Source organism: Ascaphus truei, chromosome 6 (assembly GCF_040206685.1).
Source record: "Ascaphus truei isolate aAscTru1 chromosome 6, aAscTru1.hap1, whole genome shotgun sequence".
NCBI lineage: Eukaryota > Metazoa > Chordata > Amphibia > Anura > Ascaphidae > Ascaphus > Ascaphus truei.
The window spans coordinates 138,489,498-138,512,508 of NC_134488.1; the positions used below are offsets into that span (position 1 = coordinate 138,489,498).

The window sequence follows — 23,011 nt, forward strand, 5'->3', positions numbered from 1 at the left end:
CACCCAAATGTCTCGCACTCCCAAAGTCAAATACCAATGTCTGTATGTGTGTGACTGCGCAGCCACTATGTCTGGTGATTAGGCCTTGTTGGTGCACGTGAATGGTAGGTTACCTGCATGGGGTGCTTCTTGCCGGTGTTCAGTTGGAGTATGTCCAGCTGGACCCTTACAATCCCATCGATGGGGTAGTCCTCATTACTTAACCCCCTAACCTTCATATGTTCGGCCGGCCTTAGTGGGCAGTGTTGAAGGTGCTGATCATAGAACCTGCGATATATTATGGTTACTTGTGACCCTGTGTCCAATAGGGCCGAGGCGTATATCCCTTCTAGTACCACGGGCACGATGGCCGCAGGGCCCACTTGACTGCAAGCTTCACCGGATGAGGCGTCATCACTGGGGCCAGCGTCAGAAGGGGCATCCGGGGTTCCAGAAGGAGGGAGTTCGAGGTCAGCTTCTGCCATTGGCACACTGCAGACCATAGATCGGGCTGATTTCCCTCTATCGGAAGGGTGTTCCTCAGGGTGACCTTCCTTTTCTGGGCAGTTACGGAGTACGTGGCCCTTCTTACCGCAGTTATAGCATACAACTGGGCGGCTTTCCGGGCGACTCGTGGACGGGGAAGGTGGTCGGTCAGGGGGTCTTAGTTTGTACCCCTTGGACAAGGCAGCAGACTCTTCCTTCTTTTCCATAGAGCCCTTTCCTTTGGAGGCAGAGGGGCTCTTAGGGGTAACGGTGGAGTGTAGCATAACATGAGCCTCCTGTAGTTTCACTTGCCGCAGCAACTCGGTGAACTTGTAGGGGCCCCCGTCCATTATCTTGCTGCGGAGCATGTTGGCTATAGGGTGAGTGGGGCTTGATCCCCGCAGATACTGCTTATGGAGAGCTTCATCCATCCCCGAGGCGGAGACCAGCTTACGATTGAGTAGGACCCCGAGGACCAGCTGTAGGCGGTGGATAAAAGCTGCATGTCAGCATAGTTCTAAGTTGGTTCAAAGTTTTAAATCAAATGTAACCGATAAATTGTATAATATAAAACAACATCTTAATTGTCGATCAAAGTTTGTAATTTACCTGGCAGAATGCGAATGTGGTCTACAATATATTGGTAAGACCACTCGCCCGCTTAGAACACGTATATTAGAGCATCTTATTAACACAAAAAAGAAAACTCACAACTCACAGTGTTTCCAATCACTTTTTAATAGCACACAATTCCAATCCTGCCAGCTTTTCCTTTAAGGCCATAGAACAGGTGATGCCTAACTGGAGAGGGGGCAATAGAGACCTAACTTTGATTAAAAGAGAATCCTTTTGGATGTATGAATTAAAAACTATTGCCCCATTGGGATTGAATCTTGAGTTTGATATTAAACCTTTTTTGTAATCCTTTTGTGTAATCCATTCTAATTTTGCTTTTGTATCTCCCTATTAGAATGCCTCTTTCACCTCATCACGCTAGATACATTTTTAGTCAGTTCAATGTAATAGTCTATCTCTTGTTGCGTTTATTAAGTGTTTTTATTGCATATATATTTATTGCATATAGATTTTATAACCTATTTTTAACCAATGTTGCATGTATTAATAAATTTCTGTATTCTTTGGAGTTACACATATGTCTTGATGTGTAACTATTAATTCATAACTATAGCTATTAGCACTCAATTGCTTTATTACTGTTATGGCTAGTACTCGAATATCTAATCAGTATTAACCAATAGGGCTGTAGCACAGCGTATATAAGTTAATCAGAATCAGTCAGCAAATCACTCCTGAAGAAACCGAATGCGGAGAAACGCGTAGAGTGACGCCGACCAGTGAGATCCCTAAGCGAGTGGAGCCCCTGCAGGCGGATGACATCAGTTCCGGTTTCCGGATCCGGTGAGACGCACCACTGACCCGCACGCCGAGACACAGGGGAGGCAGAGAACACACGCTTCACTTGCCGAGATCCAGATCGCAGGATCTACATGCTTTTTTAATTCCAATACCATGTGAGTGTATTCCTTACCACTTGCTTTTTATAAATCGTCCTTCCAGTCTGCACTATGTCCGTTTCTTTTGTAATTAAGGTCTCCAGAAGCTCCTTGTGATTACCATCTTTGGTGGGCTGCGATTTAAAGATACCTTTTTGTGAACATCACTCACTATATGTTTGTGAGTATTCTACACACAGATTTCTGTAAATATATGAACTCACGATTTATCACGTATACTGCACTATCAGATTATTTTTATGTTTTTCATGGTTTGCGCTTCCCGATGACCTACACCTCTACAATCTACATGGGATCGTGAGAAGGATCCTCCACTGGGTTATAGCGGCATCCATATTTGTTTGTATTGGTATCACCTTTTATATTACACTGTTTATTACACTTAGTAAGATGGGGATTTAGGCAGGTTGTATGATATTTGGTTATTCTAGAGCGCCACTATTGATAATTTTGTTTGTATCAGCTGGATAAAAGCCGACAGGTCCTCTCCTTCCTTCTGATAAAGATGGAAGTACTTCGTCCAGAGCGCTCCTTCGTCTTCTGCTAGTCCGTACGCCTCCAACAGGAACGCCACCATTTCCAACGCTGTCAACTCTGGGTGTTGGTCCCTGTGGATGGTCAACATAGTAGACGCAGGGGGTCTGAGGCATTCCATAATACGCTGCCGCTTTACAGTGTCAGTGCACGACCACTCCTCTACTACTTTTACTGCATTCTCCCTCCACAGGTCTATTCCTTCCTCCCCCTGGGGTATTGGAAGTACTCCAGAGAAGGCCTTAAGCTTCCTATAACTTTGAGACTGGGATGCCACAGTGAGGGCTTCTACGAATTGGGGTAGCGTCACCCCCATTATGGAACCTTCGTTCGTTGCTCTCTCTCCGATAGGCCGGGAGTTTACCTCGCGGGGTACGGTGTCGGGTGGAGAGGGAGGACTGTCAGCCCAACTACTGGCGTCCGGGAGGGCGCTTGGGGTAAAGGAGACTTTGGGTTGGGGACGGTCAACCCGGTTTGGGGTACTGGACACGGGGGTAAGTGGTGTCCAAGTACTGGTGGACGGTTCATCTGGATCTTGAGGAGGGGCTCTTAGCGAGAACATTTCCCTTATTACTGGTAAGTCCGAGTATATAAGGGGGTATCCTTCTGGCGGGCACTCGGGGGCTACTAGAGTGTTCGGGGTTGCTTCAGGGCATATGTCCCGCCCCACGGTGAATAGTAGGGCACTCAAATGATAAGTGGAGTCGAACACCCTGCCACGGTACCATACTCTATCTGGCCCTAAGAGCTTGCTCAGTGAGTTCCGGATGTCAGTTTCCGCCACTAACGCCGGAACGTTCCCTATGGCAATAACGTGTCTAGGTGGTTCACGGACGGTGGTGGCCCACGCGTGGACCTCTTGACGGGAGGGAATTACCATGATGCTGATCGGTGTTGAATAGGGCACCCCAGGTCTAAGATCTCAGCAGCGCCTCCAAATGTAACGGTTTTTCTGGCCCGGCCTGACCCACCCAATCTCACATTGGCCCCCGTGGTCTAACCGGTCCCCATTACAGTGTGGTAGTGTCTGGTGGTGCACCTGTTGGCAACAGTACCCCTGAGCCTCCCGCATGATGGTGTGTGGGGAGAACCCGTCCAGACAGGCAGCTGAGGTAGTGTCTTGAGTCTCACCTAGTTCCAGTGCAGCGCCTCCACCTCATCAGGGTCCCTTCGGTCACTTGGGGATGGTCCTGACGAGGAACTCCTCTGTGGTGCTCCCCTCTGTACATTCACTCCACACATGTACACGAGAGGGTGTTCGAATAAGAGCATCTTTATTGGTTGAGGTGGGCTAGCAGCCCCACGCAGTAGAATCTCTAGCCACTCATCTTGAGTCAGTGCTTCCCTTTAAAAGGTGTAATTCTCCTTTAATAGGGATTCCCTATCCCCGCCAGGATATCTTTACCCTGTGCCAGGTCCCTGGACACAGTCTCCTTTCAGCTACTATAACATAACCAGAACTTTCCAGCACTCCTCAGCAACTCAGACTAGGACTAGAACTTGAACTAACTTTTAGACACAGTGCTGTGCCTTATGTAACCTCTGGGGCTGACACAACTCTGACATCACCAACCAGGGAGTCAGAGTCTGTGACCACTCCCATCCTTACACAGGGCACCTCACCAGGGTGTGAGGGCAAACCTCCATAATTACTGCTGGCATGCCCACACTTACCAGGCCTTGCTGCCAGCAGGAGAGATGACTGTAGGCATTTTACATGACCGCTACATATATATATTATACTATATTAGTGAAAGCACTGTATGCCTGCCTGCATGCCTGCCTGGATGTTCGGTGTCCCTAGGAGAAATGTCATTGGTCCCTTGGCCCGCCCCCGCACACCTCTCATTAGCCTGAGGCGGAGTGACGGGCCAAAAGGACACACAGACACACAGACACACAGACACACAGACACACAGACACACAGACACACAGACACACAGACACACAGACACACAGACACACAGACACACACACTCTCTCTCTCGGGGGGGGGGGGGTGTTACATACATTAGCGGGGCTCACAGTGTTAGCAGCACCCGCGCGCACCTCCTCTCCCCGTGTCTCCCACGCTTTCACCCCGCCCCCCCCCTCCCCCGGCGCCGCTACAGTCAGCGGGACACACACACACACACACACACACACACACACAGCGGGACACACACACACACACACACACTATTATTACCCCTTCAGCGCCCCCCCCACCCAGTGTCAGCGGCCGTGCGAGACCCCCCCTCTATATCTCCCACCTCTCCCCCCCCACACATATACATGCCCCCCCCTCCCCAGCGCTACAACTCACCCCCTCCCCGGTGGGGGAACAGCCAGTGGCCAGGCAGGCTGCCTGGCGGTGCCGAGTACCCAAGATGGCGGCGCCAGGGACACAGCGGGGGAGCGGCCACAACACGCTGCCTCCTGCCTCAGATCCACGTGGGACCTGCCGGACGGGTGAGTGAGCGGCCTTCACCTCCCCTCCACCCCCCCTTCACATGCCCTCCTCACCCCTTCACCTCCCCTCCACCCCCCCTTCACCTCCCCTCCATCCCCCCCTTCACCTCCCCTCCACCCCCCTCCCCTCCAGTGTCAGTGTCTCCCCGATACCCCCCCCCCCCGGCGCCGCTACAGTCAGCGGGGGAGCGAGCGAGCGCCCGGGACACAGCGGGGGAGCGGCCACAACACGCTGCCTCCCGCCTCAGATCCACGTGGGACCTGCCGGACAGGTGAGTGAGCGGCCTTCACCTCCCCTCACCCCCGTTCACCTCCCCTCACCCCCTTTCACCTCCCCTCACTCCACTTCCCCTCCCTTCCACCCCCTTCACCTCCCCTCCACCCCCCCCTTCACCTCTCCTCCACCCCCCCTTCACCTCCCCTCCACCCCCCCCCTTCACCTCCCCTCCACCCCCCCCCTTCGCCTCCCCTCCACCCCCCCCCTTCGCCTCCCCTCCACCCCCCCCTTCGCCTCCCCTCCACCCCCCTTTTCGCCTCCCCTCCACCCCCCCCCCTTCGCCTCCCCTCCACCCACCCCCCTTCGCCTCCCCTCCACCCCCCCTTCGCCTCCCCTCCACCCCCCCTTCGCCTCCCCTCCACCCCCCCCTTCGCCTCCCCTCCACCCCCCCCTTCGCCTCCCCTTCGCCTCCCCTCCACCCCCCCTTCGCCTCCCCTCCACCCCCCCCTTCGCCTCCCCTCCACCCCCCCCTTCGCCTCCCCTCCACTCCCCCCTTCCCACCGCTTCCCCCCCTTCCCACCACTTCCCCCCCTTCCCACCGCCTCCCCCCCTTCTCACCGCCTCCCCCCTCTTCCCACCGACTCCCCCCCCTTCCCACCGCCTCCCTCCCCCTTCCCACCGCCTCACTCCCCCCCATCCCACCGCCTCCCACCCCCCATCCCACCGCCTCCCCCCCCCATCCCACCGCCTCCCCCCCCTTCCCACCGCCTCCCCCCCCCATACCACCGCCTCCCCCCCTTCCCACCGCCTCCCCCCCCTTCCCTCCGCTCCACTTCCCCCCCTCCGCTCCCCTCCACCCCCCCCCCCCACTCCCCTCCACCCCCCTCCCCTCCACCCCTTTTTCCCCTCCAACCCTTTCCCCTCCCACCCCCTCCCACACTTCCACCCCTTCCCCCCCTCCTCTAACCCTTCCCCGTCCTCCTCCACCCCTTGCCCCCCTCCTCCACCCCTTGCCCCCCTCCTCCACCCCTTGCCCCCCTCCACCACCCCCTCCTCCCCTTCCCGCCGCCCTTCGCCTTCCTGCCCGCCTTACCGCCTCCCCACCCCCGCCTCTGCCTTTCACCCGCCCTTACTCCGGCCGCCTCTGCCTTTCACCCACCGCCTCACAGCTGCTGCACGCACTCAACAGACACCCGCCACACTCCACACATACCTGCCGCCACACACACCTGCTGCCTCCCTCCCCTACGCACCGACATCACTGACCCACCGCCTCACACCCTAGCAGGACCCCCACTCACAGACAGCACTCACAACCCACGCGTCACCCGCCGCCTCACACCCTAGCAGGACCCACACTCACAGACAGCACTCACAACCCACGCACCACCCGCCGCCTCACACCCTAGCAGGACCCCCACTCACAGACAGCACTCACAACCCACGCGCCACCTGCCGCCTCACACCCTAGCAGGACACACGCCTCACATTTTTACATCACTTATGGCACCAAAATATACATTGTACTGTGGTATGTTTACAATAAACCATTTTTATACAACATCGTATTACATTTTCTTCCATCTTTCTTTTCAATATTATTATCCAACCTTTACAACAAACAGTCACCTATTGTTCCACGATTTATAAATAATACTACCTATTACGCATTTACATCCCGGGCAACGCCGGGTCTCTCAGCTAGTATATATATATATATCTCAAAGCGTTGTATGTATGTCTGCCTGTCTGTCCTGTGTCTCCCTGTCCCTAGGGGCAATCGCATTGGACCTTTGGCCCGTCACTCCACTTCAGGCCAATGAGATGGCTCCCTTGGCCCGCCTGCCCCCGCACACCTCTCATTGGCTGGTGTGCTCTAACAGTGTCTCACACACACCCCTGTGCCCCCCTCACCGCAAATCCCCCGCCCCCCCTCCCCACAAACCCCCCGCCCCCTCTCACCGCAAACGCCCCACCCCCTCTCACCGCAAGCGCCCCACCCCCCCTCACCGCAAACCCCAGCCTCCCCGGCGCCAAGCCTCCCCTCCACCCCCCCCTTCACCTCTCCTCCACCCCCCCCCTTCGCCTCCCCTCCACCCCCCCCCTTCGCCTCCCCTCCACCCCCCCCCCTTCGCCTCCCCTCCACCCCCCCCCCTTCGCCTCCCCTCCACCCCCCCCCTTCGCCTCCCCTCCACCCACCCCCCCTTCGCCTCCCCTCCACCCCCCCCCTTCGCCTCCCCTCCACCCCCCCCTTCGCCTCCCCTCCACCCCCCCCTTCGCCTCCCCTCCACCCCCCCCTTCGCCTCCCCTCCACCCCCCCCCCACCCCCCCCTTCGCCTCCCCCCCTTCCCACCGCTTCCCCCCCTTCCCACCGCCTCCCCCCCTTCTCACCGCCTCCCCCCACTTCCCACCGACTCCCCCCCCTTCCCACCGCCTCCCTCCCCCTTCCCACCGCCTCCCTCCCCCCCATCCCACCGCCTCCCACCCCCCATCCCACCGCCTCCCCCCCCTTCCCACCGCCTCCCCCCCCCATCCCACCGCCTCCCCCCCCATCCCACCGCCTCCCCCCCCCATCCCACCGCCTCCCCCCCTTCCCACCGCCTCCCCCTTTCCCTCCGCTCCACTTCCCCCCCCTCCGCTCCCCTCCACCCCCCCCCCACTCCCCTCCACCCCTTTTTCCCCTCCACCCCCTCCCCTCCACCCCTTTTTCCCCTCCACCCCTTTCCCCTCCCACCCCCTCCCACCCCCTCCCACACTTCCACCCCTTCCCCCCCTCCTCTAACCCTTCCCCCTCCTCCTCCACCCCTTGCCCCCCTCCTCCACCCCTTGCCCCCCTCCACCACCCCCTCCTCCCCTTCCCGCCGCCCTTCGCCTTCCTGCCCGCCTTACCGCCTCCCCACCACCGCCTCTGCCTTTCACCCGCCCTTACTCCGGCCGCCTCTGCCTTTCACCCACCGCCTCACAGCTGCTGCACGCACTCAACAGACACCCGCCACACTCCACACATACCTGCCGCCACACACACCTGCTGCCTCCCTCCCCTACGCACCGACATCACTGACCCACCGCCTCACACCCTGGCAGGACCCCCACTCACAGACAGCACTCACAACCCACGCGTCACCCGCCGCCTCACACCCTAGCAGGACCCACACTCACAGACAGCACTCACAACCCACGCACCACCCGCCGCCTCACACCCTAGCAGGACCCCCACTCACAGACAGCACTCACAACCCACGCGCCACCTGCCGCCTCACACCCTAGCAGGACACACGCCTCACATTTTTACATCACTTATGGCACCAAAATATACATTGTACTGTGGTATGTTTACAATAAACCATTTTTATACAACATCGTATTACATTTTCTTCCATCTTTCTTTTCAATATTATTATCCAACCTTTACAACAAACAGTCACCTATTGTTCCACGATTTATAAATAATACTACCTATTACGCATTTACATCCCGGGCAACGCCGGGTCTCTCAGCTAGTATATATATATATATCTCAAAGCGTTGTATGTATGTCTGCCTGTCTGTCCTGTGTCTCCCTGTCCCTAGGGGCAATCGCATTGGACCTTTGGCCCGTCACTCCACTTCAGGCCAATGAGATGGCTCCCTTGGCCCGCCTGCCCCCGCACACCTCTCATTGGCTGGTGTGCTCTAACAGTGTCTCACACACACCCCTGTGCCCCCCTCACCGCAAATCCCCCGCCCCCCCTCCCCGCAAACCCCCCGCCCCCTCTCACCGCAAACGCCCCACCCCCTCTCACCGCAAGCGCCCCACCCCCCCTCACCGCAAACCCCAGCCTCCCCGGCGCCAAGCCTCCTCCACCTCACGACACGCCGCCAGCAAAACTCACGCCGCCTCTCACACGCCGCCGCCTGCCCACTCGGCTCTTCTCCTCAGGGCCCCGTATTACCGCCGGGAGCGCCAGCAAGCAGGTAACACCCCCCGCGGCCGAGCCGGGAGCACCGGGTGGCGCAAGGAGGTAACCTCCCTCCCCCCCCCCCCCCGGGAGCACCGGGTGGCGCAAGGAGGTAACCTCCCTCCCCCCACAACCCCCCCCCGTGGCCGGGAGCACTGAGTGGCGCAAGGAAGTACCCCCCCACCGCCGGGAGCACCGGGTGGCGCAAGGAGGTAACCTCCCGCCCCCCCAAACCCCCCCCCACTCAGCCGGGAGCACCGGGTGGCACAAGGAGGTAACCTCCCCCCCTCCCCCCACAACCCTCCCCCCCCCCCACGGCCGGGAGCACCGGGTGGTGCAAGCAGGTACCACCACCCCACAACCCCTTCTCCCCCCCCCTTCGCAGCAGGGCAGTGGAAAAAGCAGAGGGGAGGGGCACACAACAACAACAAACTGACTCACGAACTGCCTGTCTGAAACACACACACACACACACTGACTCAAACACAGTGACTGACACACACAGTGACTGACACACACACACACACACACACACACACACACACACACACACACACACACACACACACACACACACACACACACACACACACACACACACACACACACACTGACTGACACACAGACACACACAGACACACTGACTGACGTGCGCACACACCCTGATTGACGCGCGCACACACCCTGACTGACGCGCGCACACACCGACTGACGCGCGCACACACACCGACTGACGCGCGCACACACACCGACTGACGCGCGCACACACACCGACTGACGCGCGCACACACACCGACTGACGCGTGCACACACACCGACTGACGCGCGCGCACACACCCTGACTGACGGGGGCGCACACACCCTGACTGACACGCGCACACACACCCTGACTGACGCGCGCAGACACACCCTGACTGACGTGCGCACCCACATACCCTGACTGACGCGCGCACCCACACACCCTGACTGACGCGCGCACCCACACACCCTGACTGACGCGCGCACACAGAGTGCCTGCGACACACATACTGACTGCCGCACACTGACTGCCTGACTGACGCACACACACACACACACTGATTGACGCACACATACACTGCCCGCCACACGCACACACACACTGACTGACGCGCGTACACACACCCTGACTAACGCACACACCTGAGACACACATACTGACTGACGCACACACAAGCACTGACTGCCACGCGCACACACACAACCCCTTACAGACGCACACACAGAGTGACTGACGTGCACACACACACACCCCCTGACTGACGCACGCACACAAACCCTGATGCACGTACACACACACACGTACTGACGCACGCACACAACCCCTGACTGACGCACGCACGCACACACACCGACTGACGCTCGCACACACATAGACAGACACACAGACAGACACACAGACAGACACGCACACGCACACAAACTGACTGATGCACACACACACACACTGACTGAGTGCCGCACGCACGCACACTGACTGACTGACTGCCGCACACACACACACACACTGACTGACAAATCACCAAAAAATCTACTCGCCACCTAGTACCAAACGTGTGCTGCTTGAGCCAATATTTACTCGCCCGGGGGTTAAATCCACTCGCCCGGGGCGAGCAAATGTATAGGTTTGACGAACACTGTATATATTGTGACAGAAACCAGGGGTTGGTAATAAATTCTATATACAGGGCTCCCAGGATACTGAACAGTTTCTGTCCTGTCTAAGCTGAACTGGGCAGCCTCGTGGTACAGGCACTCCATTCCACAGTTTGTCTGCTGCCTGTTTTCTGTCACCTGTCATGCTGATTAGAGTTCAGGTATATAAGACCTGTTTCCTGTTTCCTCTGGGCCCCGCCCAAGAGCCTGGAAGGCTGCTGTACTGCAGAGGGGAGAGACAGCCTCTTTCCCAAACAGCTTCATTCATTCTGTTCGTTTTTTCAAAAGACTGCAAAAGTACTTGTTTTGTTGGTAGAAGTGGACAAGCCACTTCCAACTTTGAGTCAGGGACATCTAAGTTTAAGTTATCGCTCAGGTGAGCAGGTTTTGTTTGGTTTTGTTTTCTGTTTACACTGTGGCAGTCTCAGTGCCTGGGACTGAATAAACCAGGTACAGCCTGTTTAAAAGAACAGTACGTGACGTCTCATCATTTAACCTACCCTAAAAGACCATGTTCTACCAGTCCCGGACAGACGGCGGAGCCCCGGAGTAAGCCCTTTGTCACATATGGTGGAGAATGTGGGCAGAACACTAAAAGGTCTGCGGGTTAAAGAACTTTAAGAAATTTAAAAAAAAAAAGAGGGGTTTTTTTTTTCTCTCTCCAAACAAGATGGAAGACGTGGTGAGTGCGCTGGTACGCAATGTCGCTGTCCAGAAAGACGCGAATGAAGCCCTGCAACAGGCGAATGAAACCCAGCGAGAGACTAATGCAAACCAGCAAGAGACTAATGCAAACCAACAACAGACGAATGCAAACCAGCAAGAGACAAACCGCTTGCTGAGAGAGGAGCAACAGCGGTTCGCTCAGGGCTTACAGCGGGAACTCGAGATCCTGAGGGGGGCTATCAGTAACCTTCCACTCGCAGAGGCAGCCCCAGTTCCGAAAATGACCAGGGCAAGCCACTACCTTCAGAAGATGGGACCCTCGGATGATGTGGAAGCCTATCTTCTCACGTTTGAACGCACGGCACAGAGAGAGGGATGGCCGGAAGCTGAGTGGGCTGGTCTAATCGCACCCTTCCTAAGCGGCGAACCCCAGAAGGCTTACTTTGATCTAGAGCCAGCCGACGCTAACGTCTATGCAAAATTGAAGTTCGAAATCCTCGCTCGCCTCGGCATAACCACGGCTGTTCGTGCCCAAAGGTTTCACGCATGGTCCTTCACGATGGATAAAGCCACCCGAAGCAAGATATATGACCTCATCCACCTCGCCCGGAAGTGGCTACAACCCGAGATCAACTCAGCAAGCCACATCGTGGAACGGTTGGTCATGGACCAGTTCTTGAGGAAACTTCCCTCTGCCTTACGCCTTTGGGTCAGTCGGAGTGACCCCCACAATGCGGATGAGCTTGTGGCCCTTGTGGAAAGGTGCAGCAGAAGAGCACCCGCAACCCACAGTCGTGGAGCAACCCCACTACCCGAGGTTCCAGGACTCTTCCAGAGACGGTAAAAGGGTACCGGGGTTAAGGGGCGCTGAAGAGCGGCGACCACCTTCACGCCGCTCCAGCAACAGTGGTTCGCACACTAAGGGCAATAGCCAACATGGGGAGCCGGGAAAAGGCTCTAAGTGGGACACAGACTATGTACCTAAATGTGTAAATTGTCATGAGAGGGGCCACACAGCAAAAATCTGCCCAGTAAATGATGAGCCCATGCAATGCAACAGCGTGGAACCTTATTCGCTGTTGTCCCAATGTATGGGCCCTAGCCCAGAGGACCCCTTGAATAACCATCTGTGGGCATTTGTAAAGGTTAATGGTAAGAGGGTTCGGGCACTTCTTGACTCTGGGAGCATGGTCACACTAGTGTCCGAATACCTATTGCCCATTAAGAAGAAACAGGGAAACAGTTCACAAAGAGTGGCAATTTGTTGTATACATGGGGATAATCATGAATATTCCACTGTTGATGTTTTTCTTGAAACAGAATTTGGTTCTTTAGATTTCAAGGTGGGTGTTGTACCCAAACTGGCACATGATGTGTTAATAGGGACCGACTTTCCCCATTTTCTAAAAATGTGGTCCCCAGCTCAGAATAGCGCCCAGAGTTCAATAGCGGACCATAACGAAGTGTTAGAAGAAACAAATCCTTTCCCTTTTTCAGAAATGGATGTTGACGAGGGCCCAAATAAGAAGGGCGAAAAGGAGGAGTGCTGTAAAATTCCCTTCCCATCACTACTTTGGTAGGGAATACCCCAAATCAAGATGTTGATCAGGCACTTACCACCCCAGTACAGGATAAGACCCTCGCTGACCTAGAGGTCAGTCCTGGGAGTTTTAAGAAGGCCCAGTGGGGGGACCCCACATTAGCGGTAGCAAGGGGAAATATACGGGACCAGAATAGTACTCATGGCCAACCAGATAGGTCACTTGCTTACCCCTACTTCGAGGTAGAGAACGACCTAGTATATCGGGTTGATAAAAGAAAATCAGTTACAACTAAACAATTGTTGGTACCACGGACATTCCGTAACGTAGTATTACACCTCGCACATAGTCACCCATTGGGGGGACACCTAGGGGTGGAAAAGACAAAAGAAAAGGTTCTCCGAAGCTTTTATTGGCCTGGGGTTCTGGCAGAAATTACAAACTATTGTTCCTCATGCCCAGAATGTCAGATCACCGCCCCGTTCAAAGCATACCGCAGCCCATTGGTACCCCTTCCCATAATAGAGGTACCATTTGACCGGATTGCTATGGATCTAGTAGGACCCCTAGTAAAGTCTGCTAGGGGACATCAGCATATATTGGTAATATTAGATTATGCTACCCGATATCCAGAGGCAGTTCCCCTACGTAGCACCTCTGCTAAAAACATAGCAAAAGAGTTAGTAGTTCTGTTTTCCCGGGTCGGAATTCCTAAAGAGATCTTATCTGACCAGGGAAAACCATTTATGTCCCAAGTAACAAAAGAGCTATGTAAACTCCTAAAAATCAAGCATTTCAGAACCTCAGTCTATCATCCACAAACAGATGGTTTAGTGGAAAGGTTCAATAAAACCTTAAAGAGCATGTTACGCCGGGCGGTCGATAAGGTTGGGAAAAACTGGGATTGTTTGTTACCATACCTGTTATTTGCCATTAGGGAAGTTCCCCAATCATCCACAGGCTTTTCCCCGTTTGAACTATTGTATGGCCGACATCCAAGGGGCTTACTGGATATAGCCAAAGAGACTTGGGAACACGAGGTTACCCCTTACAGAAGTGTAATAGAGCATGTTGCCCAGATGCAGGACCGCATTGCTGCAGTCCTACCCATAGTGAGGGAACACATGGAGAAAGCTCAAGAAGCACAGAGGAATACGTATAATAAGGGTGCTAGGGTCAGAATTTTTTTTCCAGGTGATAGGGTACTAGTTCTGGTTCCCACCGTGGAGAGTAAATTCCTTGCTAAATGGCATGGGCCATATGAGGTCTTGGAAAGAGTGGGAGAAGTAAATTATAGGGTAAGACAGCCAGGCAGGAGGAAACCTGAGCAAATTTACCATATAAACCTACTCAAGCCCTGGAAAGATAGAGAGGTCTTGTTAACCCTAGTACCCCCAGGTCCGTCAGAGAATCAAGAAACTGACCCAGAGGTTAGCATAGCTGAAACACTGTCCGTGCATCAGAAACGAGAGGTCCAGAATTTAGTGAGAAGAAACAAAGAAATCTTCTCTACACAGCCAGGTAGAACTAGCGTAATTAAACATGACATAGTCTCTGAACCGGGGGTCCGAGTTAACCTTAAACCGTACCGAATCCCAGAGGCCAAAAGAGAGGCTATAAGTTTAGAGTTTAAAAAAATGCTAAAACTAGGCGTAATTGAGGAATCCCAAAGTGGGTGGAACAGCGCTATAGTTTTAGTCCCAAAGCCAGACGGTACAACAAGGTTTTGTAATGACTACCGGAAACTAAACGCGGTGTCAAAATGTGATACTTATCCTATGCCCAGGGTGGATGAGCTTGTAGAGAGACTAGGCAAAGCACGATATCTCACAACCCTAGACCTAACAAAAGGGTACTGGCAGGTTCCCCTCACAGAAAGGGCAAAAGAAAAAACAGCCTTCTCAACCCCAGACGGCCTCTTTCAGTATAAGGTGCTGCCTTTTGGCTTACATGGAGCTCCCGCCACATTCCAAAGAATGATGGATAACATTTTAAAACCCCATGTTCGGTAAGCTGCCGCCTACCTGGATGATGTGGTAATCCATAGTGAAGATTGGCAGTCCCACCTTCCAAAGGTCCAAGCTGTGCTCGACGCAGTTCGGTCTGCCGGACTAACTGCTAACCCCGCTAAATGCACTATTGGCCTGGAGGAGGCCAAGTATCTGGGGTATTCTATTGGTAGAGGGTTACTCAAACCACAAACACTTAAAGTAGAGGCGATACAAAATTGGCTAAGGCCAGTCACAAAAAAACAAGTAAGGACCTTTTTGGGGTTAATTGGCTACTATAGAAGGTTTATTCCCAATTTTGCAACTAAGGCAACCCCACTAACCGACCTCACAAAAGCAAGAGGACCGCTAATGGTAAAGTGGTCCCCCGAAACCGAACAGGCCTTTAGAAGCCTGAAAGAAGCTCTCTGTGCCCAACCAGTGTTGGTCACACCTGACTTCTCCAAAGAGTTCGTAGTCCAAACCGACGCATCTGAGGTAGGGCTGGGGGCGGTACTCTCCCAGGAGTCTCAAGGGGAGGAGCACCCCATCCTTTATTTAAGAAGGAAACTAAATCCCCAGGAGAAAAATTACTCCATAGTCGAGAAAGAGTGTCTCGCGATAAAGTGGGCTGTAGAGACACTCAAGTATTATCTGTTGGGGAGAAAGTTCCGATTGGTCACAGATCATGCACCCCTTACCTGGATGTGTCAAAATAGGGAGAAGAACGCTAGGGTGACCAGGTGGTTCCTAAGCCTACAACCCTTTAAATTCTCTGTGGAACACAGGTCGGGGCACAAACATGGCAATGCCGACGGGTTGTCAAGGATGCACTCCCTAATATCCATGGTCACTCACCCCTCGAGGTCTGAGCTGGGGGGGAGGATATGTGACAGAAACCAGGGGTTGGTAATAAATTCCATATACAGGGCTCCCAGGATACTGAACAGTTTCTGTCCTGTCTAAGCTGAACAGGGCAGCCTCATGGTACAGGCACTCCATTCCACAGTTTGTCTGCTGCCTGTTTTCTGTCACCTGTCATGCTGATTAGAGTTCAGGTATATAAGACCTGTTTCCTGTTTCCTCTGGGCCCCGCCCAAGAGCCTGGAAGGCTGCTGTACTGCAGAGGGGAGAGACAGCCTCTTTCCCAAACAGCTTCATTCATTCTGTTCGTTTTTTCAAAAGACTGCAAAGGTACTTGTTTTGTTGGTGGAAGTGGACAAGCCACTTCCAACTCTGAGTCAGGGACATCTAAGTTTAAGTTATCGCTCAGGTGAGCAGGTTTTGTTTGGTTTTGTTTTCTGTTTACACTGTGGCAGTCTCAGTGCCTGGGACTGAATAAACCAGGTACAGCCTGTTTAAAGGAACAGTACGTGACGTCTCATCATTTAACCTACCCTAAAAGACCGTGTTCTAACAGTCCCGGACAGACGGCGGAGCCCCGGAGTAAGCTCTTTGTCACAATATATATATATATATATATATATATACACACACACATATTGTGTGCTAGCAACCATTGTATGAGAGGGAGCAAAGGACGTGCAGGCATTGGATGCCTTTTTATCTTGCTGCCAATTTGGGATAGGAGTTTCACAATAGAGATTTATCTCCCACGAATGGTTCTGTTTAAAATCCTGTAAGTGCACATTCTTATGGGTTGCTGATTTTTTAAATAAATGTACCTTATTTTTTACTCAGTTACGTGCCATGGAGCTTGCGCTTTTGTGTATGTGTGTATGTATATATAAAAACAAATAGAATGATTCCTGCGCTCCTACCAATTAGGCTAAGATAAAATAATATTCTCATGAAAAAGGGTATTTGGTTAAACCCTTTGGCCAAAGCATTTGTAAGCATGCATGCCACGTCAATACCCCGCATTAACGTACGCAATGGGACCGGAGCATGTATGTAAAGTGAAAATGTACTTAAAGTGAAGCACTACCTTTTCCCCACTTATCGATGCATGTACTATACAGTAATCGTCATATACGTGCATAACCGATGTAAATAACGCAAGTGTAACAGGCTCTATAGTCTCCCCGCTTGCGCACAGCTTCGGTACAGGTAGGGAGACAGTATTGCTGTTCAGGACGTGCTGACAGGCGCATGCGTGAGCTGCCGTTTGCCTATTGAGCGAGATGTACTTAGTGTGTGTGTGTGTGTGTGTGTGTGTGTGTGTGTGTGTATATATATGTATATATGTATATATGTATGTATATATATATATATGTATATGTGTATGTATGTATGTATGTATGTATATATGTGTATGTATGTATGTATGTATGTATATATACCTCTCTCTTACCTTGGGGATGGTCGGACCCGGTGGCAGCGGGGTCCGGCGGCCGGCGCTGCAAGTTGGGGCAGACCTCTGGCCAGGTCTAGCTGACGGTTGCGGCCGGGCCCCGGCTCTCCATAAGCTGCAGGCCTCCTCACTCTGTGTCCCACGCCGAGCTCCCAGTCAGCGCGCACCGGTAGCGGAGGCCCAGCTTACTTCCGGAGCGCTGACGTCAGAGGCTGGAAGCTCGGCCTGGGACAGGAAGGCCTACATCTGATGGAGAGCGACGGCAGCCAGGCCTGGCCAGAGGTCGGGGCCAATTTGCAGTGCCAGTCGCCGGGCCCCCACCACCCTCCGGGCCCAGGACACTTGTACCTTTTGCCCCCCCTGATGGCGGCCCTGTTGCCACGTTGCAGTGGCGAGATGAAACTTGCTACGAGCTCGCTAGGTGAGAGCCTCTATGTTCCCATCGGAGCTACTAGAATAGGGCGATTGTATACAAAGTGCGAGTTGAAGCTGGTTTTCAGCTCCCGCTCGGTGTGTTTGAGCCGCAGCGCTGCCGCTCGGGGAGACGCTCTTCCCGTGCGAGTTTGGCAGGTCATCGGAGCTCTCTGATTAGCAAACCTGTCAAATCGTACGGGAAGTGCTCAAAAAGCTGGATGAGTTAGGCCACGATTGTACCCAAAAACGTGCACATTGTGTCGTGTGCGGCGGCAAAACAAATAGCTTACATCAAATGGAAGTGATCATACTGAAAGTGACGGTCGCGGCGTGACGTAATACAAAGCGTGCAGCTGGGGAAGAGACAGAATTTTTTATGGTTTTGTTACGAGGGCCGTGTCACGTGATTGAAATGACCAAGCACAGAACATGTTCTGCCAAACACACACACACACACACACACACACACACACACACACACACACACACAACACTCTTTTTCTGAAGCCAGGGCACGTTGGTATGAATGGCTCCCGATAGCATTAACTCAGTTCCCTTTTAAATCACTCCAAGCCCTGTAATATTTCCTCCACTTTATTGGGAAAAGCAGCAGAACACAGATACTTGTGGATGGTATGTAGTGGTGATTATTAGTTAGGAATCGGTAAAAAGAGATGGCCTCACCATGGGGGATGAACAGGGAAGGGTCTTGTACTCACTGTCTCCAGGGTGGAAAAGGAAGTGAGAGGCAGTGTGGGTAAAGGAATAGTCTAAGGGCAGACTATCTCTGAACAAACAGGAGGGGGGCGGACTAGCCCATTCTGGTGAGGATCTCAGAGACTGCAGTAGCAGCTCACTGATTCCATGCCCAGAGGCAAGAAATGCAACATTGTTGCGAGTTACACAGGCACAGAATGTGTGTGCAGGCTCCATGCAGCTGGGAATAAGCTCTGACAGGCAGAAGCTGCAAAGGAGAGAGGGAGGCGAGTCAGAAAGGTAGTTCTGGTTCCATGACAACTCTGCACCAACACACACTACACTGTACACACCCTACTCTCTGCACCAACACACTATGCTCTGCACCAACACACACTCTACGCTCCACACACCCACACCCACATACCCACACACCCCCACACACACACTACGCTCCAGTATATCCCTCCCTCTGTATACAGAGACACAGTACTGTATATCCCTCCCTCCGTATACAAAGGGTGGGATATACAGTACTCTGTGTCTGTATACAGAGGGAGGGACATACAGTACTCTGTATACAGAGGGGGGATATGCCATGCTCCTATACCCAGGATACCCCACCCACAATCCTGGGAACACTGACCCAGAGTACACCATTGGAATCCTATTCTGGCTTTTCTAGGAGGGTAGTTACCACCCAGAACGACTAGGGGCCCCACCCCAAGGGCCACGCTCCTATGCCGGGGTCCCAGATTACACAACCTTACCCTGATACCCATGTAATGTCTGGGTGTGAATGCAGAGGGTCCCAGGGTCCCAGAACACGTAAAACCATTACACAATCCCTGCACCCAGATCACAAGGATCCCACCCAACCTCCATTACCCTGGGGGGTCTCTGGGGGTACCGGAATTTCCACTTAACCTAGAGAATTCCAGAACTCCCAGCGAGCACACAGCACGTTACTGGGTCACAAGGCACACACAGTAACAACCCTAGCTGAGCTCACTACGGGGCAGCTTCTGAGCAATATCACAACATACAGTAGGTCACAAGTTACACAAAACCATGTGGGCTAACACTCTGTCACGACAATAGTGCGATCAAACAAGAGTTTAACCTAGAGGGTACAGTACACAAAATATAACGTACCGTCAGCAGCAGTAAGTACACCGGGAGGGCAGAGAAATGAGAGAGTCTTCTTTGAAACTTACAAGTAGTCAGTTCCACCCGGGGGTGCGGGAATAAAGTCTTTGGGAGGGCGCAGGGCAGTGGGGTAACTGCACAGAGCAATATGTTCCAAAGAGAGGTCCCAGCATCTGAATGTCTTTCCCCAGTGAGTCCCAGTCTGGAAAGGCCAGGCGGGGGTTTAAACATTTCCTTGCCCATCATTCCCTATGGGGGGTTTGCACCAATCAGAGATGTTTTAATCCTCAGCCAATCACAGGGCTGGCCCCCGCCTAACTGAAATGCGAAAATAAGAGGGAATCCAGCACAGAAGGGGTTACAGATGGGGACGCTCAGTCTGCAATGTAAGGAGCTGATCTCAGCAGGGGTCATGCAGGAAATGGCTGCCTGGGACACACAATAGAGGAACCACAGGGGGGTCTCTGTCTGCTAGAGGGGGAGGGAATCAGTAGATCATACAGCTGTAACCCAGGAATATACCTTCCCCTGATATTCTGCATTAAAATGAAGGGACCTGGCATGGCAAGGAGACAGCAGACTGGCCTTAGCCTTCTTTTACTAAGGGAGCCGGTTTAATCCGTCACACCAAGTTTCCCCAAAGAAAAGAAAGACGACAATTTGTTGGAGAAAGGATCTAAGGGTTTCTATAGATGTCTTAACTAGAGCCTGCCGCTGTAAGGCTCATTCTATACTGTGTGCGGACGTGCACGCACATGCCGCACGCTTTTTGTGTATATGCTGTTCGCGAGTGAGGTACTATATGTGTGTGTGTGTGTGTGTGTATATGTACATGTATGTGTGTGTGTGTGTGTGTGTGTGTGTGTGTGTGTGTGTGTGTGTGTGTGTGTGTGTGTATGTATATATACTGTATGTGTGTATATGTGTGTGTGTATGTTTTGAAATAAATACTTTAATAAATGTTTTAATAACATTGTACACACACACACACACACACACACAAACAAGCAGAACAAATGATTTAAGGCACATGACACAAAGCTTGGCCCCCTGCAGACGCACTTACTAGTATTCCCTCCTACTGTCTCTGTACGTTCTCCCTATCTACCAATTAGATTGTAAGCTCCTCGGAGCAGGGACTCCTCTTCCTTAATGTTACTTTTACAGTATGTCTGAAGCACTTATTCCCATGATCTGTTATTTATATGACATGTATTACTACTGTGAAGCGCTATGTACATTTTATGGCGCTATACAAATAAAGACATACATACATACATACAAGGCAGTAGATAAAAACTCACTGAATGATCCTGTGAGCAGCAATAAGCAGGGAGACTTTGCATGCTCCTGTGAGGGGGAGATACATGTGCAGGCAGTCTCTGCAGAGACATCAGGCTGAATATAACCCTCAGTTTCAATCCATCTGAACAGAGGTGGAAAAGCAGGAATAGATCCACAGCAACTTGGAAAGTAAGGAGAAGCTTTCATATGGAGAAATCTCTCTCCAGGCCGACACAGACGCCCCCAAATATCAGCAAAAGCAGGTGAGAGCTGGGAGAAAGTCAGAGCACATGGAGTGGCTGCATGCAGAATCAGAGGTGTGTCAGGAGGCAGAGACTCCCGGGGATTATGGGAGTTATAGAAGAAATAAACTGTTCGGTGCTTCCCCCAACTGTAAAAAACAGTGCAACAGCACCACCTCGTGGTGAAAAGTGCTAATAGCACAAACAGAGCAGGCAATATGCACTCGTGTATATAAACAGAAAAATATATATACAGTAGCCCTCTTTCCCCTTTATGAGAAGAGTCTACTGGTGCTGGCATTACCTGTTGGCTCACAGAGACCTGAGCCTCCACCACTGGGAGCCTGGGGTATACCTGAGATACTAGATGACAGCGCCTCCACCTGCACGGGATCCCAACTGATGGGCATAACCCCTGTGTAGGAACAAATAGTAATACCACACAGAATATAACAAGAACCTGTATGACCTTTACTAATACACAATAACATAGATACTCTGTACCCCACAGCAAGATATATATTCCGCACTTGATATCACAGTGAGTGTCCCAAAGTACCATGGGTGCCAGGCACCAATTCCCTGATGTCCGTGTCCCAATGTCAAGGCCCACCCAAATGTGCTGGAGATAGTGCTATCCCGTGGAGTGTTAGTACACTGGTTAGATACCTGCCCGGCGCTCCTGCATCCGGGTATAGCAGAATAGCAAAAGGGGATCCGTCTGATCCAACGTTGTCGTCCGCCGCCACGTTGGGGGAATACCGTTGTGGATAATATCACCGTCAGAATAATCTCAGTGTCCTGTTGTGAGTTCTGGTCCCAGAACCCACCTTGCAGGTCTGTGCAGCGTGGCAGCTGTTTCCCTGACTACCAAATGGCTAATGGGGAAGAGTCCCTACCTAAGGGCCTGTCCCTAAAGCAGCCACAAGCTTTACAAGTGAGTCAGAGCCTAGCTGGGGCCTAGGGGAATATCTGGCCTAATGCAGAGGGTCACGGACCCCTGCACCCACAACCTTCCCTAATCTTGTTCCAGCACCGACTGACATGTCCTCTCCAGCGCACGAAATGTATCAATCCTGCAGCAGTGAGTCCTCTCAGCCCTATTGGCTCTGTGTCATCAGGTGTAGCAAGCCCCTATGCATTATGGGGCTTGTAATCCCCATGGAGCTTATTCTCTATCACCACCGCGTGCGCCTAACTCACTGCGCATGCGTCACTTGAGTGACGGGCGCCGCAAATTTCTTGAGCATGCGCGAACTGCCGTGCGTGCGCACGCACCATCAACATGGCGGCCCCCTACGGAGGGAGCCGCCGAAGCCTCCGGCGAGCCGTTCGCCGTACTCTACTCCCACAGCCACCCGCCTGGAGCTCCTGAAGTCGTACGCACACACACCAGCCCCCGCAACCGGCCGCAACTCTCCCAACCGCAGCAGAGGTAACTGCAGGGAGGGGGATTAATAAAGCCCAGAGGGGACCTGGATATATATATATATATATATATATAAATATAATAGAATATATGCATACCTATTTGGAAGATTCTGGGAAATACATTGGCTACTGTGTGGTGCTGAAGCCTACCTGTGGTGTCAGGAGAAGCTGATGCGATATATGTGCAATGGGACAGGCTTTTGGGTAGTTCTTTGGTTACTCACTCGTGGTACAGCTCCTCCAGCCATGACTGGATCCTAGGGGTACGATATCAGCTCCTATAATTGCAGTCTGTCTACCTCCTGCCCAGTAACTGACACCCAGGCAGAGGCAAGGTGCACAAGCATCTGTATTTTTCTCTTATCTTCCTCTTCCTCACAGCATAGTATTCTGCAGTCCAGGACTTCTGGATGGTGTGTGCCCAGTCTCAGGGGGCATTCTATCTGGATGGTCTCTAGGCCATAGAGCAGGC

At 53.0% G+C, this 23,011-nt stretch overlaps 2 protein-coding genes across 2 annotated transcripts in view; both read right to left on the minus strand.

Annotated features, from left to right (window-relative positions):
* LOC142497974 (uncharacterized) overlaps positions 1-21,177 on the minus strand; it is a 364,739-nt gene extending 343,562 nt beyond the window's left edge. Inside the window, exons 1-2 of the mRNA XM_075606464.1 lie at positions 20,887-21,177; positions 19,589-19,900 (exon numbers count right to left, since the gene is read on the minus strand). The gene's annotated coding sequence lies outside the window, so the exon portion shown is untranslated. The remainder of the gene's footprint in view (positions 1-19,588; positions 19,901-20,886) is intronic.
* Positions 1-23,011, minus strand: part of LOC142497979 (uncharacterized) — a 107,733-nt gene that overhangs the window by 11,305 nt on the left and 73,417 nt on the right. The window contains 1 exon segment of the mRNA XM_075606472.1: positions 10,633-10,643. Coding sequence (XP_075462587.1) covers positions 10,633-10,643 — 11 coding nt within the window.